The 18,561-nt window shown below is 37.2% G+C and overlaps 1 protein-coding gene across 3 annotated transcripts in view; it reads right to left on the minus strand.

Moving 5' to 3' along the window:
* Positions 1–980: 980 nt before the first annotated feature.
* The window catches only part of ERI1 (exoribonuclease 1), a 49,124-nt gene continuing 31,543 nt past the window's right edge, over positions 981–18,561 (minus strand). Inside the window, exons 7-8 of one of the 3 annotated variants that reach the window (XM_049866867.1) lie at positions 18,261–18,516; positions 981–2,337 (exon numbers count right to left, since the gene is read on the minus strand). In XM_049866867.1, the coding sequence (XP_049722824.1) occupies positions 18,274–18,516 (243 nt within the window). In that variant the 3' untranslated portion in view covers positions 981–2,337; positions 18,261–18,273. Of the gene's footprint in view, positions 2,338–11,271; positions 18,517–18,561 lie in introns of those variants that run through there. The other 2 variants (XM_049866866.1, XR_007514995.1) reach the window with 2 other exon arrangements.

The following is an 18,561-nucleotide window of genomic DNA, read 5'->3' on the forward strand; positions in this document are numbered from 1 at the left end:
TGGAGGAAACACCCACGTTTCCTGCTGTATCGACATTCAACAAACCTTTACACAGTATCCGCCATATGCACAGCCCTGGGCTAGGTCTTTCAGGGTCTAGGAAGTTAGAAAAATGGCTAAGATATCTGCAGTCAAGCAATTTGTAAACTAGTGGGTTGGTTAAATGTCCCTACAGGTAAATGTTAGAATACAGTTTAACAACACTTATGAGAGTTAAGGTACGAATGGTTAATTTCAGGCAGGGAAGTAAGGGGTACTTTAAGACTTGAGCTAGTAACCTCCTCGCCAAGGGGGAGGGAGGAAGGGCACTGTGGTGTAACTGAAGAGTGGAATGTGTAGAGGGAATAAAAAACAAACATATAATGAATTGGGTCCCGACTGTGAAGGACGTGGAGTCTCGTATCAGGATGGTCCAACCAGTGAGCCACTGATGACTCTTTCTGCAGAGGAGTAATAAGATCTGGCCCATGTTTTAGGCATTACAGCTGTAAATTTCCCTCTGAATACTGCTTTCCTTGAATCCCATAAGTTTTGGGATGTTGGGTTTTCGTTTTCATTCACAGCTAAGTATTTTCTAATATCCCTTGTGATTCCTTCCTTGACTCACTGGTTATTTAGGAGTGGGTTGTTTATTTTCCACCCATTTGTGAATTTCCCAAATTTTCTGACCGAGGTTTTAGGAAGACAATTTGGACTAACATTATGAAAGATAGTGGGGTATCTGAAGCAGGAAGTATTTTTAGCAGGTCAGAGAAGAAACGGCAGGGGCTAAAGCAATGGCAATCAGAATGGAAAGGAGAGAACAGTTATGAGAAGCAATGTGGGCAAAGAATAACAAGCTTGGTGACTGAATGTGAGAATTGTGAGGTGCTCCCAGACTCAGGTGCCAGAAGCCTAGGCTACAGGTGTGGGAGGATGGGAGGGTGGGAGGGAGTAACCATGACTTTTATTCAATATATTGAGTTTAAGATGATGGTAACATCTATGAACTATCCAGTAAGCTGGCAGAGGTGAACTTCTGGAGCTCAAAAGAGAGGTCAGGGCAAAAGATGTTGATTTTAGGAAACATCTGCAGAGAGGTGATAGATAAAAAAGTGAAGTGAGGAGAGGACCAAGAACACAGCTAGGGAAACACAAACACCGTGATGAGGCTTCCTGGTTATACAGTCCCAACTTCTTCCTCTTCTTTGTACAGAGATTTCGCTTAGCCTTGAGAAATTCCTAATGCTTATCTTATTCTCGTTCCCTCTACTTTGAACAGTAGTAGTAAATTTTCTCCCCTAACCTGACACTCAAATACAGTCTGGGAATAAATGAGTTCACTTAGCAGGGCCGTAAAAAATGTAGTAAAGTGCGGCATTTGAATGTAATCACAGTCTTTCCCGAGAATAAAGAACTGTGGTATCTCACAGACCGCAAAAGATTCTTACCACACACCATTAATCCGTCTATTTGAGCAAAACTTTTAACTTACGTCGGAACTTCTGTACTTGCAGTTTTTTAAAACTCCCCTTTTTTCTCTCCTCCCAAATTTCTAATCTGTAGACCACATGGAAGCTGCCTGAAGTAAGCAATGTAGGATTTAATGTTAATTTTATGACTTGAGGTTTATTCATTATGTTTTACCTGTCTTTCCTGAATTTCCTGAATTCTCATAATGAAGTTATTCTTTGGCATTCCCATGTTCTCTCACTATACACACAGAATGAACAAAAGTCACAGCCGCTGTTCCCTGAGGGGCTCCCCATACTTTTCAGGCCAGCTAACAGGAGAGCGGTGTAATCACCCAAACACTCAGCAGAGTAAGTGGTTGTGTTTCAGATGTCCTCACGGAAAACTGTTTCACAACACTGCACCTAGTATGTGTGCAATTTCAACACAGCCCAGGACTGAACAAGCACTAGACCGAGGTGGGAACAATGCTAACCCAGGTGTTCTTGACATTATCAGATAAAAGGAACTCAAAAGGCTTGGTGTTGGCTGGTTGATGGATAAGCTTTTATGACATCCGTGAGGAAGAGGGGCAGGTTAGTTTGTTTTACACCCCTGCCCCCTACAAAACTTTAATCCAGTTTTCTCTGTGCTCACTAAGGAAGTCCTAAATAAGAACCTTTATCAAATGTGTACACACACAAAAAAAGCATTCTACAAGACCAATGGTAAAAACATTTTATGAACCTGCAGAATTAAAGACAGAAATTTTCAACGCATTAGACCAGACGTCTTCATATGGCGTACCTCAAAACCTTCAAAGGGTCCCTGAGCAAGGGTGATTTCAAAGGAAGCTTCCTCCACTTTCTCACGTTTCATCTACTTCCTTTTCTCAAACTCAGCAACCTGAAAGAAAGAAAAAAAAAAAACTCCTGTGATCCACAGTTTCTTCCACTTTACAAAACAAGGCACATCACTCACCCTCCCAGCTCATTCTAGGCCTTAGTGCCCCGGGGCATTAACCTTTAGGAGTCCCTGAGTGACACAGATGTTAGGTGCACAGGGTACAGAAAGGGAGGCCTCCTTTAATGATTCAAGACAGCCTAGGTCCTTAAGGCTTCCTGACTTTCCCAGTCCTATATTTCTGTTAGTAGTCCCTGGGTGGTACATGAAATCGAGTTCGAATTGACTCCAAGGCAGGTGTTTTTTATATTTATGGTAAGGTAGATTTAGAAACGGGGTATTTGGGGACTCATTAGGATGTCAAAAATTTGGATGTGGACTAAATTTGGAATAATGATAACAAATTGGCTTCTTCCAATCCCAAGTTCCTACCAAGGAAAAAACACATCACCCCTCCCTTTTTTTTATGTACTTTAGATGAAGGTTTACAGAGCAAACTAGTTTCTCATTAAACAATACACATTGTTTTGTGACATTGGTTGCCAACTCCACGACATGTCAACACTCTCCCCTTCTCGACCTTGTGTTCCCCAATACCACCTTTCCTGTCCCCTTCTGCCTTCTTGTCCTTGCCCCCGGGCTGGTGTGCCTATTTAGTCTTGTTTTGTTTTATGGGTCTATCGAATCTTTGGCTAAAGGGTGAACCTCAGGAGTGACTTTATTGCTGAGCTATAAGGGTGTCCGGGGAGAAATATATCACTCTTGATGGAGGTCCCATCAGCAAAGCAACAAGCATCTATAAGAAATATTGAATGCTACAAACAACTTTTAAGTAATTTTTTCATTGACTAGAAAGGAAAGTAACTTTGAACAGTCAAAACAAGAATAGTTTAGTTGTGCTCATTAGTTTCATTGTAATTTGGAATATTTTTCAAAACTATCAAAATTTTCACAATGCACTGAATAAAACCTGCAGATAAAACTTTTTATTATCATATCACAAAATGTTTATCCTGAGATAGAGCACCCTAAAATTTAAATCTTAGGGGCAACTGACTTGACTAAGGGATGTCTGCCCCTGGGCCTGAACTCAAACCCCATTTTGAAAAAGGCTGCTCTACTCTAAGTTAAATTTAATTAAGGCTTAATTTGATATCTAAGGAAATGTTTTCTTTGTAACAAGCTATGCAAGCTACTCCTGGGAACCACATTGTACAAGAAAGCTATGTAAGCGGAAAATAATTTCTTGTCCTTGCTTTGTAGCTACTCTGTAAACCCCCTATAGTCACCAAGTAGTGACTAATCAAAAAAACACACATATACCAAGTGGTAACTAAACAAAGGACACAGATCATCAAATAGTAACTAATCAACAAAGACTCTTTAAGCCAATCATGTAAATCCACATGTTGTGTTCACCAATCACTGTAAAGCCCCTGCTTTTGTTAACCTGCCTTTGACTTTTACCAATCACTAATAAGCCAATCAGAATATTGTTAGTTCCTGATTTAACAATATAAGTATTACCTGTAACTCCTTGGACTGCATAGTTCACTTTGTGGACTCTGCATATCCCCAGTTTAAATTGTGTCTTGCCTTCAATAAAGCTCTTTGCTTTGATTCAAGAGTACTTAGTGTTACTATTTGGCATTTATTGGTGTCAGAAGTGGGATTCGAAGGTACCCCAGAGGTGGCAGTCCCTGGAAGATTGAGGAACTGGGTTCTGGTCCAGCATGAGTCCCTTGAACTCTCTGCTTCCCTGGATTTCAGGGGACTGCAGATAGGTGTGTGGCCTCTTGAACTGAGCTCCACTTCCTTGAGTTATTAGCGACTTATTGTTGGCTGTCTTTTGTCTGTCCTTTCTCTCCATCTGCACCTTAGCTTTCGGTTCACATTCTAAACTTTTTTTTTGATGAGTTCTTGCCAGATTAGGTTTGGTCAGGCTGACATCTAGTGGTGAGTCCCTGACAAGACTCTGATCTGATCTCAGAAAAGTCAAAGGTCTCAGCCCATTAAAGTTTGGACTCATCTTTTAAGTGCATGCATTTGTTTTTGATCCCAATTTGCAAATGGGTAATTCCAATTTGCAGGAGGAGGTGACAACTCCTGACGAGTTTTGTGAACAAGCATAATATGCTTGTTCTTAAATAGCTGGCATCACCTAACCAGGGACAATTTCAGTGGCCAATATGGGGACCTTTTAAACTTTCTAAGTTAATCTCTCTGCACAGTAAATTAGGAAAACGATTGATATCTAGAGGCTTCTAAAAGACAGCTAGATAACAAATTGCCTCCTTGCAGGGCACTGTATCTAAATTAACTAGGCAAAACAAAGGATTACAGTGCCAAAATCCTGGTCCTATGCCCTCTACTCTTTTGCTGGCTGTACTTTGGAACCTCTGTCTGAAATGCCCTTTAAAATTTGTCTCAGTACAGAAGCTGAAGAGCCTCCCCATATTACTTTTGCCCCCTAAACATGCTTAGAGCTACTAAGCATTGTGAAAGACTTTACAAAGCTGCGTGAAAGCCCTTACAAGTTTACCAAGGAATTTAAAATCCTTATACAAGCTTATCAAACTGGACTCCCAAATTTGTTTCCACTAGTCCATATGATAGCTGAGCTTCTAATAACTACTTTGAAAAACTGCTATAAATCAATTTGAAAAGTGCACTAAAAAAGATAAATTGTTTAATTGTATAACAAAGCCTTAAAAAAGGACAAGTAACTCTAAATTGTTTTTCTAAAGCATCCTATAAAAACATACAGGAGATAGTGTTATGACAAAATCTCCTACCTCTAGATGGTATTATTAAATCACAGTATTTCTTCAAAGCTCTTACTCTGATTAGTTTAATGATACATAAATGCTTATATAAATTAAGCAGTCTTAATATTCCCAAGAATTGATAAATTCATTCTGACAATAGCTTTTGTTTGTCAATCATAAAAACAAACCTGTTTAAGTAACTTAAGCTAGATATAAAATGTGCTTTAAGGAAAAGAATTTTTTATTAATTCCGGGATGACAATAGAAGGCTCACCCTCCCCCCCAAAAAAAAACTTTGCCGTTGAGTCAATTCCGACTCATAGCAACCATATAGGATGGAACTGCATCGTAGGCTCACAGGGCTAAGAAAATTTAGACTCCCGAATTATAGCTTTCTGAAAACACTCAATGCAAAGCAAAAGAAAAAATTTATCTCTGGTTTTTCAAAATACATAATCCAACTTAATCATATATAAATGAATTAAAATTAACCTATTCTTTTCTTGGTAATGAACATCTTAGACAGTTCCAGAAAAAGAGCAAGTTAAAAAAAAAAAAGTACCCTACTCAACCAATTAAAAGCCCTTTTAAGACAAAGAATATATATGCTTAGTTTTCAAGATTTTTAGGTAATTTACTAATATTGAACTAATATTTATGATAATCAAAATTTATAGGTTTTTGCTTTTTATGCCACAGAAAAAAGATATACTGATATTTAAGTTTAATAATAAACATGCTCATTTTTGCCACTTACAGATTGTACCATAAGGGATATGTAACAAGAACAAAAAAATTCAAAAGGTTTATTAAAAAGAATTTATTTGATATAATTAAAAGTTCTTATTTGTTACAACTAAAAGTTAGTAGGTTCATTTATGAAAATTTTTAAAAGCTTTAATGTAAAATAGCAATGAATTAAGTTTTTCACTGTTAACAAAATATTTTTGATTACTGAGTTAAAAAGTTAACATTGTTCTTTGTTAAATCTGCCTTGGAGGGAAAGGTTCAAAATAAATCCCTGAATCTGAAAAGCTATGAAATATGTTAAAATCCTAAATTTGCTCAATTTTAATAGTCTTGGCTCCTTAGTTTACTGTTTATTCTATGTAATCTGCCTAATAAACAGTTCTGTGTCTTTAAGTTTATGTTAACTTTTATGCCCTTGACTAAAAGTTTATGCCACTTGGCTTTAGGAAAAAACTTAAGTTTTTACCTTTCAGATCTTTGGTTAAATCACTGAAGTATTGTTCTTCAGTAACTTAGGATAAACTCCTGTCATTTTTAAAACTTTATAGAAAGCCACAAAAGATTTGTTTCTGTTTTATAAAAAGTACTAAAAAGGGTTTATTTAATGTATTATAAATTACATAAAGCACGTTGTCAAAAGAAGTAATGTTTGCCTGGTACCAAACAAGAAGCACACAATCTTATGTTATAATTTTATTATTTCAATTGCTAACTTGGTCTCAGCTTTGTTTGTTTTAAATCTAGTACCTTCAAAGCCAAGGACTTTAACTAAGGAATTCATTGTTTACCTATGGAGGTTTTTTTTTTTTTTTCCCATTATTACTCAGATATTTAAAGACTTGATAATCTTAGTATATTTTTAGTATATCCTGACTATTTAGTATTATGTCTCAAGAAGCTCTTTTAAAATAAGGTTGATTAAGTTTAAAGACATTTTCACCTGTAAGTTTTTATTTTAAAGTTTTTTTTGGCTTTACATTATTTTGAAGTTAATTTCCATCAAGTCTTTCACTTAAAAAAAAAAAAACTGGTTTTGGTTAACCGTAAACATTTTTACAGGTAAGTTCCACTTTGCTGATTCACTGAAAACACTTAACTACCTTAAGAACTAAATTAAAACTTTTAGCATGTTCTGAAAAGCAAGAAAGGAAAAACGACTAGTTTTTTTGAGAGAGAAAGACTTAAAGGAGACCGAGACCACAAAAACAAGGTTTAAAATAAAAAAGGTCTATGTAAATAAAGATAATATATAGTTAAATAAAAAACTAAGAAGCCATGAATATGGTAAAAGCATATTTGGAAAGCAGTAAGGTGGACTACAAATCTAAAGACAATTTGAAATTAAAAGATTTAATAACATATGAAAATCAAGACTCAGGTTCTATCTCAGAAAATGACATATCTAAGACACAAAATTAAAGGCTAATAAGGTTAACTTTGCTACAACATTGAATTGTTCGACATTAAAGCAACCATGAACAATGTGATTACTAGAGACAAAACAATAGTCACAGAAATGAGATGATATACTTAAAATATTTTAATGCATTCTGTTGTGCCAAGATATAGACATATTTTAAGCTTTCTTGTTGATACTTAAATATCCTTTGAGAAACAAGTTTATACATTGCAGACTCTAGGTGACAAATTATTCAGATAGCTCCCTTTTTATAGAAATGTCTTCACCTTGACACCTTGATCAGCTTGGAGCAAAGTTTTTCCCTAGTTCTTTTGAACCTGAGGTCCACACCTCTAGATCTCATAAACTCACCCCCTATGAAATGAAATAGTGACCAAAAAATCCATGGCCCTCCCTTGTATTAGTTATACTGACTACATTGTTCAACCAGAATTACTAAAATATTATGCATCTTTAATCCAATACTCTAAGGAATATTTTTCACAGGTTTTAAAGGAGCCTTTGACAACCTAAAAAAGAATCCCAAAATCTGCTTAACATTGCCCCAAGAGAGTACGTATACTGGAAGAGATACCAATTAAAATATTCTCTCGAGCCTCGATAGAAGGGGCCATATCTGGTCCTTCTCAGTAATCCTTGTGCCACTAAATTAGAGAGTCAAAACTTTGATTCATCTCTCCCAATTAGAAATCTGCAGCCCCTACCTGGACTTTCCAACTGACCAAAGGACTCAAATTCCAGTGTCCTGGGGGCCAGAAGCAGATGACTGTGTCTGAGACGGACAGATTCTCTCAAGATCACAGAACAAGACTTCGTAAAAATCAAAGTTAAAGACACCTTTTTTTTTTTTAGGCCGTGTTTTCTGGCTTAGCTTCCTTGTAGTAATTGACGCAGTACATAAAACAGGTCTTATTACCTGGTAACACAAAATACTGTTGCCTTTTGCTTGATAATCATGGACTTTAGAGCCGCTTTATAAGTTAGACTTTATTGATTGATAATAATTACACTCACTCCTGTTGCTTTACAGCCGCCCTGGTACACGTAGTCATAAAAAAAAAAAATTCATAGAAGCACTCAATTATTTGCCTTTAATACTAGAACTATTATCCTTTTTCTTCTTTCAAGTATTGTATCCTCATATATGCCAATAACTGAAGGAGTCTATTTCAGAGTCACTATGAAATGTATGCTTTTTGCTCTTATATATTATACTATGAAGCTTTTCCCAAAATATCTTCTTCTTATAGTCATAATTTCCATTGACGCTTGGCACGAAAATGCCTTTGTTAAACTTACCCAGTCGGGGGCAAGTGCCAGTAACCTGAGTGCTGGATCGGTCACCCTTCTCCACAAATGTCCAAGATAATTCTAATCCATTAGCGTTGCCCATGTTCAACTATAACCTCATACCTACTGGCACTATCAATGTCAGTGCCATCGCCAGCCGAGCCATCTGCAACAGGTTATGGCATCCCTGTAACTCCCGTTTCTCCCTCAGTGCCTTGCTTTTATCTCGCCCATGTATTCACCCATCTTGGTGTCATTTATGGTGACAGATGTCCTATCCCTTTTGTCAACAACAGGTATTATACTGCTTTAATAGATTTTTATAATTATCAGGATTCAGAGGCTCCAATTTGCTCCTGCCTTTTAAAAAAAAAAAAAATCACAATTCAAAAGCTTGTCTATTTGTAATGACTCCCTTACTAAAAAAAAAATGGCTTAAAAAAGCAAACTGGACTATTCTTTTCCCTTTACTCGAACTAGAACAAGGGCGATATGTGCCCCTTGCAGACATGTGTTCCTATGTAGAGGATCAAACTATATAGGGAAAAATTCTGATGTTAAATCTTTTACTTTGGTCTTGGTTTGTTTACCCATTGCCACTGAGTCGATTCTGACTCATCGTGACCCTACAGGCCGGAGTAGAACTGCCCCATAGAGCTTCCAAGGAGTGCCTGCCAGATTCGAACTGTCAAGCTTTTGGTTAGTAGCTGTAGCACTTACTCGCTATGCCGCCAGGGTTTCCACATCTCATATAGCATTTAATTATTCCTAGAATAAAGACGACTATGATAAGTACCAACAAATCAGTGAGTATAACAGTGAATCAAAGATTTTGCTCCATTAGGTAACTAACTGAAGATATTAAGAAACAATCAGGTATAGGGAACACATGGAGCCAAGCAGCCTTTTGGTGTATCTAATGTCTTTTTTTTAATGTCTCCTGATGTATTTATCCAAGTGCAGCAGGAGGTGTTAGTGATGGTACAGACTCCTCCTTGTTGGGCCAGGATAAAATCAAGAGCTATTTTATTATCTAGCATAACTTTGACCGGGGAGTTTAAAGACTTTTGTTGGGCTGCCATTCCATCACCAATGTCATTAGCTATCTCCTCCATGGTAGCTGATAGGTTATGGATGGCACTTTTAAACTCAGGGATATCATAAACTGGTAAGAGGGCTTGGAGGAATACCCATTTCCCTCTTGATTCTTTCACTATAGGATTTTTATGAGAACCAACAATTTTCCTATGGGATTGGGAGAGGAGCTTTAAATCATGTGTCTAATATATAACGTCATTGTAAGAACGGGAAGTTAGAAGGACCTATTTTAGTTATGTCAAGTTGTTCCCCCAAATTTGGTCAGCTCAAAACCCCAATTAAACAAAAGCTTTAATATCTTGTCCTCGCTGAAAAAGGATTACTCCTTTGTGGGTTCCTAAGGCCAGAATGATCACTGTTGCAGTGGTTGCAACAATAGGCTCAAACATGACAGTGACTGTGAAGATGACACAGGACTGAGCAGTGTTTCATTCTGTTGTACACTGGGTTGCTATGAGTCAGAATCGACTTGACAGCACCTAACAACAATGTCATAAAATTGACCAACATCACACCCTAAAAATGATACCCTAAACTAATGCAAGAGTGATCAATTTTCATTAAAATTCTTGATCAAAAGGGGGGAATGAGAGAGCATGCTAAAATTTAAATCTTATGAGCACATGACTTAAGGATGGCTGCCTCTGGGCATGAACTCAAACCCCTTTTTGAAAAAACATGCCCTACTTTAAGAAGTTAACCTTTAAACAAGACTTAAGCTGGTATCTAAGGAAATGTTTTCTTTGTAAGCAAGCTGTACAAGCCACCGGCAAGAACCACACTGTACAATAAAGCTATGTTAGCAAAAAATAGAACATCCTGTGATTGCTTTGTAATCACTCTGTACACCCCCTATAGTCACCAAGTGATAACCAATGAACAAAGCACACACATCACCAAGTGGTAACCAATCAACGAAGCACGAAGATCACCAAGTGATAACTAATACCAAAGACCAGTCATGTAAACCCACATATGTTGTGTTCACCAGTCACCATAAGGCCCCCCGCTTTTGTTATCTGCCTTTAACTTTTACAAATCACTAATAAGGCAACAAAATATTGTTGTTAGTTCCAGGTTTAACAATATAAATATTGCCTTGATATCTGTAACTCCTTGGAGTACATAGTTCACTTTGGACTCTACATATCCACAGTTTAAACTGTGTCTTCCCTTCCATAAAACTTTTTACTTTGATTCAACAGACTACTTGGTGTCACTTTTTAACATTTCTAAATAAAGTCAAATCTCAATTTATTTAGTCTTGTGAAATCATTAATATTCTCTATCACTTATTAACAAAAAATTAGATTCTTACTAGACAGTTTTTAGCAACATATGCCATTTTATAGGAAAAGCTTAATCATATCTAATAAAATTAATGCCATTTAATTTCATTTCAAATTTTACCAAAATCCTAACACCTTAGTTTAGTATATACACACACCTTTATTCAAAGAATATTTTGCCTTTTATCAAACTATTTGCTTCCAAAATAATTTACCATTTTAGCTACAGATTTGTTACAAGTTAAATGAGAAACAGCATAGTATCCTGTTTTTAAATTATGATAATTACATTAAATCTACATAATTTTAAATCCTGAGTGACTTTAGTAGCTTCTGTAATTTATTTCTTAATAATTTTAAAACTATTCTCCAAAATTCATTAACACAAACATTTGAGTTTTTCATTCAGACTTTTGCTGTTGGGAAAGAAGTCTGATTTGGTTACTTGATGATGAAATGACGGATATTTGACTTGATTTCATTATATGGAAGACATTTACCAAATATTGAATGATTAAATCTACCGCTTCAAGATTTGATAAAAATATATTTAAAGTACGTATATTTATTTAGGGGCCATTTTCAGCACTTACAAATGAAATACTGAAATAGAATTGATGCTGAATTCTAGCAATGCCACATTTTACCAAAGATACATTAGGATACACAAATTGGAAAAAATTAATCTCACTAAGATAACATTTCCCAAAGTTTTACATTTTATCCAATAAGTATAAAAATTTTAATATATATTTTTATCAATTATGTAAAAAAAATTCAATAACTCAGTATAGGAGAAATTTAACACAGTCTTAAGATCACAATGAATAAATTCAAAAATTCCAGTTTATATACTTTTTATGAAAACATGATTAATAACTTTCAGGCATAAAAGTATTTAGCAAAATTCTATGACAACAAACTCCAAGAATACAAAAATCAGATCTAATGGAATTGGCCCCTGTCCTGCAGCCCAGCCCCTTATTTTCTAAAGCTGAGAGTTCTAATCTTCTATGGAACGGCAGGTGGTGGTGGTTGGAGAGTGATTGCCTCGTGATCAGCGGGAACATTCTTAGTTTAGTGAATGGCCAGTTTGTACAACAAAAATTTCACCATCTTTGTGTTTGACGTGACAGTACCAATAGAAACATATATATATATATTTTTTGCAATAACATGACCTATTTTCACAATTTTTTTTGGACCCACTTATGCAGTATGCTAAGATGCTGCTGTATTACATTAGGATAAAATCTTTTGGGGAAAAGTAAAAAGATGTAAACTTTTAAATATCTTTATGTATTTTTATACGGACAATGGTATCAAATTTCTATGCTATTTAGATTCCAATGAATGTATTTGAGTGATGAAAGTTTTGTATTAAAATGTCAATATTTGCTCTATACTGGAAATTATGTTCTCTGCCAATATTTAAACTTATGAATAGTTTTAAATGTGCTAGTTTTTTAAACTACTTTTTAAAACTATTAGAGAGTACTTAAGCAAACAGAGAAAATTACTTGATGGTTAATTTTATGTGTCAACTTGGCTAGGCTATGGCTCCCAGCTGTTCGGTCAAACACCAGCCCAGACGATGTTACATCAGTTGACCTTAAGCAAAGCAGATTACCCTCCATAATGCAGACAGGCCTCGCCTAACCAGGTGAAGGATTTAAGAGTTTCCCTAGGAAGTATTCTGCCTCCAGACTATAAACATCTTTCTAGAACGCCTCCACTTTTCCCATTGCCTGACCTAGGATTCTGGAACACAAGACTGCAGGGATCCCCAGTCTGTCATTTTGGACTTGTCAGCCCCCACATTCACAAGTCAGTTCTTTAAAATCAGATAGGTAGGTATGTAGGTAGGTAGATAGATGAGAGACAGACACAGACAGAAAGAAATGGAGATAGCTTACTGGGTTCTATTCTCTAGAGAACCCTAAGACATCACTGCTCTAGAAGGAAAGGTGAGCAATGATCTTCCTCAAGGCCAAAGATGTTTGCAGCAGGTTTCCTATCAGTAATGCATAGACTGAACAACTAGAAAGAAAAGCTTTAACATTTTTTTGCTGTCTCGGGCACCTAGAGGTTAATCCAAGCATAGACAAGAATTAAGTACTTCTGTAAATGAGTCAAATAATCTCTAAAAACATATTTATGGTGCATCATCACCAGCCCAGGCAGCAATGCCTTCTTTGTCATAGTTAAGACACTCCCTACCCTTTGCAATTTCAGGAAAAGGTACTGACCTTATAGAATATATTTTATCTACCCTAAGCATTTCTAAAAGAGCCCTGGTGGTAGTGGTTAAGTGCTTGGCTGCCAACCAGAGGTCGGCCGTTCCAAGCCACTAGCTGCTCTGCCAGGGAAAGACATGGCAGTCTGCTTCTATAAAGATTACAGCCTTGGAAACCCTATGAGGGCAGTTCTACTCTGTCCTAGAGGGTTGCTGAGTCAGAATCAACTTGATGGCAAAGGCCAAAGCATTTTTAACCAAGCATCCACTGTGTTTTAGTTCTGGAGATACAACATGTAAAAACTTGAAAAAATTCATAATCACATTGGGGAAACAGAAAAAAAAAAAACACTGAGACAAAGATGAATCTGTGTAGCACAAATTAATGGTCCAATGAGTATAACAAAAGTACAATGAGCAAATAGAGGGAGTTATTGCCAAAGGCCAAGGTGGACAGGGAACCAGGGGGCTGGAATCATAGCAGGTCTTTAAAACCAGAATGAAGAGAACACAATTAATAGGCTAATTTGCTGGGGACAGAAGTAGGGTGGTGCAGGTAAGATGCATGTATGGTGGTAAGGGAACACTGATTAGCTCAGAGCATATGGCTGCTATAGAATTTGGAAGGTAGTTAAAAATCAGATGCAGAGGGTCTTAAATGCCAAAGGACAGCTGAGCTTTGCCCCATGAGAAATATGAAGGTTTCTGAGATCAACATACAAAGCAACATTAAGTAGATTTTTATGAGCACGCTATACAGGAAAAGAGTTAGTTAAATTTTAGCAACAGTCTGTGTGGCCAGGAGCCCTGGTGGCAAGTGGTTAAAGCGCTCGGCTGCTAAACAAAAAGTTCGTGGTGCAAACCCACCAATCATTCCACGGGAGAATGATGTGGGAGTCTGCTTTCAGAAAAATTACAGCCTTGGAAACCCTATGGGGCAGTTCTACTTTGTCCTACAGGGTCGTTATAGGGTCACGAGTTGGAATTGACTCGACAGCAACGGGTTTGGCTTTTTGGTTTTGTGTGGCCAGCATGAAAACAAAGACTGAGATGAGGATGAGACTAGAAAATAATCAAAGGACCTGGTGTTAAGAGGTGGAAGAAACCATGAGTTAATGTGTAAACAAACGAGCGTGGTGGCCATGTTCTGATGAAACTTTATGGGAAGTGAAATTTAATTCCACATAATTAGCACATCATTAAGTATTTTTTATTTTTCTCAACATTTAAAAATGTAAAAATTTCCTTTAGCTCACAGGCCATACCAAAGCAGGCAGCAGGCTAGATCTGGACCACAGGTCACAGCTTACAGACTCCTGCTCTAGACTAACTCATTTATGGGCTCTGGCAGCTTTGTGGGGGGAAGAAGATATTTGAAATACAGGTTAATGGTAGAGAGGAAGCTTCTAACAAAAAAATATTTAATGCTGCCATTCATTTATTTACACTGGATTCAACTACGCGCAAAACATTTTATCACACACTGTTGGAATTAAAGAAGTCACTGTCCCTTGTGTTTCTCCACAGTAGCTTGGAAACATCTTCCTTCGAAATACAGTATATCCTGCCAGCCTTTTATAACGCATACAGTCATGTTCATAGAGGAGGCAGGTAGTTTCTTTGGTGGTCCCACCTACAGCGTAGGCCAAACATGCATTATCTTGACTATCCGTGTTTCCTCCCCTCCCCAGTAATTTTCTCTCTCCCAGCCCTGCTGGCACAGTGGCTAAGAGCTCGGCTGCTAACCAAATGGTTGGCAGTTTTGGTCTACCAGTATTCCTTGGAAACCCTATGGGGCAGTTCTACTTTGTCCTATAGGGTTGCTAAGAGTTAGAATCAACTTGACGGCAACAGGTTTTTTTTTCCCCCCACTTTCTTACCCTTTCCTCCACATCATTCTGTCTTGAATGATCATTTTTGGGGTAATGTTCAGGATGGTGTATTAAAGAGAGCAAGTAAACGGGTCCCATCTTAAAAACAAAAATGACAACTTAAGATAGTCTTCAAAGACACCAACTTGCTTTTAATCAGCAGCATATTAGTGACTCCTATGGTTTTTCCCTTCAATCCAGACAGAAACCTGTCCCTACGGCTGGTTAAATAACAGGCCTATCTCTCGGCAAAAAAGACACTGAAGAAAAAAAAATTTTCATAGCAAATGTTTTAAATATTTTCCCTAAAAGAGCACAAGCCAAAAAAAGAACAAAATGTAGTACTCTGGTATATATCACATTGGCTCTCCAGGCTGTGGATGTGCAATATAGCAGAACCACAGTATGTCAGCATGAGTGAAAAGCAGGAAAAAAAAGGGTATTAATACAGCTGATGATTAAGAAAAACAGTGTTTTATAAAAATTAACAAGAATAAAATACTACTAACACTGTCTTGATTAGAATACAGTGAAACCCGTGAGAGCTGAAAGTCGACAAGACTGCCTTGTTTTTTCAAGTCTCGCAAGTTTTCTCCCTTTTACAGGGTACAGTCTTAGAACTTTTCCATCGCTTTGCTCATTTTAGTAGAAAATACTTGAGTTTTCCTTCTCTGACAGGTTTCCACCTTACGTAGGTTCCGGCTTTCGCAGGTTTTACTGTATTAGAATGGCATTTGTCTCTTAAGCATTACCCTTGTAAAAATTTGTACTATACATCATAAAAGCAATAAAACACAATGAAAATCAGAGCAGAGAGCGGTACTCCTGATGTTCAAGATTGTCACATTGCAACAGTCCTGAATGGTCTCAGCAAAATCCCAAGGCAAATTGGGGGGGATGGCAGAGACTCACGGAGTGATTGAAAATGAGTTAGAAGAATAAAGCATCACCAGATAAAATACTTGGTTGAGCCAATGGGTTTGGAGAGCTTATAATGTTTAGGGCCTTAAATAGAAATACAAAATGAACTTGTCAGTACTTGGCAAAGAGAAAACTTGTTGGTTACCGATGAGTGGACTCCAACTCAAGGTGATCCCATGTGTGCAGAGGAGAATTGCTCCACAGGGTTTTCTAGACAAAGGAATTAGCAGCTGGACTTCAAAACGATACAAAACAGGAAGGAGGAGGTCAATGCAGTATTTCCTGGCTGTTCTCTGATTTTACAATCACAGTTTCAACTAGTGACGTACTGATGGACAACTCTGGAAGCTAGTAACAGGTAACTACGACTGTGCTAAGGCATGAAATCGAATCATACCACAAGGTGGCTGTGTGCGAAAATCACCTAAGGAGTGTGCCTGCTTGGCCTGTCAGCTACTTTTCCACAGTGACTGGCTTATTCTCTGCTCCTCTGCCCTCACACACTAGCTCACTAAAGACTTGAAGATTTTAAAAATATTCAGTAATACTTTACAGTACGTTATATAGTACTATTTGGGATTCACAAAAATCTGAGCATATATCCCTCTCCTGCTGTCAAGAGATTACTGTATTCATCTCAAATACCTAGATTTTCATTGGTTTAATATAATCCGTATCAGTTTTTCTAAGAACAGTACATACTCTTGTGCCTTCTGTTACACACATTATTCTTTATTATGCAGATTCTGTGACTACTGACCCAAGGCAGGCATTCATCCATTCATGTCAGAAACCCTCCAGTACCACACAGAGTTCTCATGCCAAGTAAAATGTCTACTTTCCGACTATTCTCCTATGTATCAGTGTTAGAAAACCCCTATGTGAGTCATCTGATTATAATATATATATATCATTAAAATAAAGTAGCATCGCAATTATAAAAAAAGTAAGCAATGTCAATGAATTTGTTCCACGAAAACTACAGATGAAAATTCCACTCTGAAAATACGGATTTCTGGCTTCTAGATAAGAAGTGTTTTACTTCATCAAGCTCTGTAAACACATGTGTTTTCTGGACTTAGCCAAGAATTGACTAGTCAAGGTACCGGTCACTCACTGTGTGAAATCAGGTAAAGCAAACATTTACCGACTAACTCCACTGATGACCAAGACTACCTTTATTCTTAATAATCAAAAGGTAAGCTATGGTAGAAAGCATTATTTGACTTATTAACCGCACTCACAATGTTGAACACAAATGTAAAATTAAATGGTGACCCTTAATTTTAAGTCTGTTTTAAGGCATGGTCTCTTAGATTTAAGAATTAAGGGCAGATGTAAGTAACAAGAGGGAGTAGAACAAAACAAAACAAGTCCAAAAAAATCCACTGATTCATCTGTGTATTAAAAAGTTCAAGCTATTATTAAAAAATCTGCTGCCGTCAAGTCGACTCGGCTCACAGCGATCCTACAGGACAGAGTGGAACCGCCCTATAGGGTTTCCAAGGCTGTAATCTTTATGGAAGCAGATGCCACATCTTCAGCTCGCGGAACGGCTGCTGGGTTCAAACTGCTGAACTTTTGGTTCGCAGCCAAGCACTTCACCACTGCACCACTATAGCCCCTATCACAGTCCTTTAAATTTTCTTCTGACTTTTCATTAAATTCATGAGTAACTGAATTATTAACCAGGCCCTATAAAGTGTCACCAGTCTTCAATTTTAGGAGTTGAAAAGAAACGTAGGCAGGTATACATACCAAGTACTTTATGAAATTCACCACATATAGCTGAATATCACATAAAAGCTTCAAAAATCAAAGGGACTATGATATTCTTAAAAGCCATAGGCTAGATAAGGCCTGCCTTCGGATCTTGTCTGCATTTTAAGACATGACTTGATCCAATCATGTTAATATAGAGATGTATATTTCAACATCAATAAGACGTAACAGTCAAGGGGAGAGCCAATAAAACTTTGCATTTTAAAACTAATAGGAATACATCCTGGATACCTTAAATTATAAAATTCAGTTCTAAGCAGGAACTGGTACTGTGTAACAAATATTGCTCATATCAAAACTGTTGGTGACAAAGAATTCAAAACGCTGTCCCCACAAAATCTGTTCACGTACATATATATAATGAGCCACATCTGTAACTGCGATAAGATCTTAAATGTTAAATGTTAAGGCGCTTGCATTTGGCACTGCAGGACTAATTCAATGAGTACTCATCTGCTACCTCTTGGTAGTAACTCAAGTAAGAATGAAGGATTCACCTACAAAAATGCTAATGTTATTTTCTAAAATGCGGCATCTGCGGAGCTGGAGTGCCCTCTATTGGTGAGGAAGAGGACACGCTCATGAGCTGTCCCGACTGTATTTTCTCGTTGACTCGGAGTTCGCAGCCATCCTGAAGCATTCGGACTGCAATTCGAGCGATGTTCTTAGAGTCATCCAGTCCACTGTGAGGCCTCCCTTCGTAACTCATTCCTAGTTTTTCAAGCATTATTGTCAGCTTGGTTTGGCTTCTAGGAACCTGAAAAATAGACAAACACAACTTAGTAAATAATCCTTTAATAAT

The sequence above is a fragment of the Elephas maximus genome, chromosome 22, assembly GCF_024166365.1.
Source record: "Elephas maximus indicus isolate mEleMax1 chromosome 22, mEleMax1 primary haplotype, whole genome shotgun sequence".
Taxonomy (NCBI): Eukaryota; Metazoa; Chordata; class Mammalia; order Proboscidea; family Elephantidae; genus Elephas; species Elephas maximus.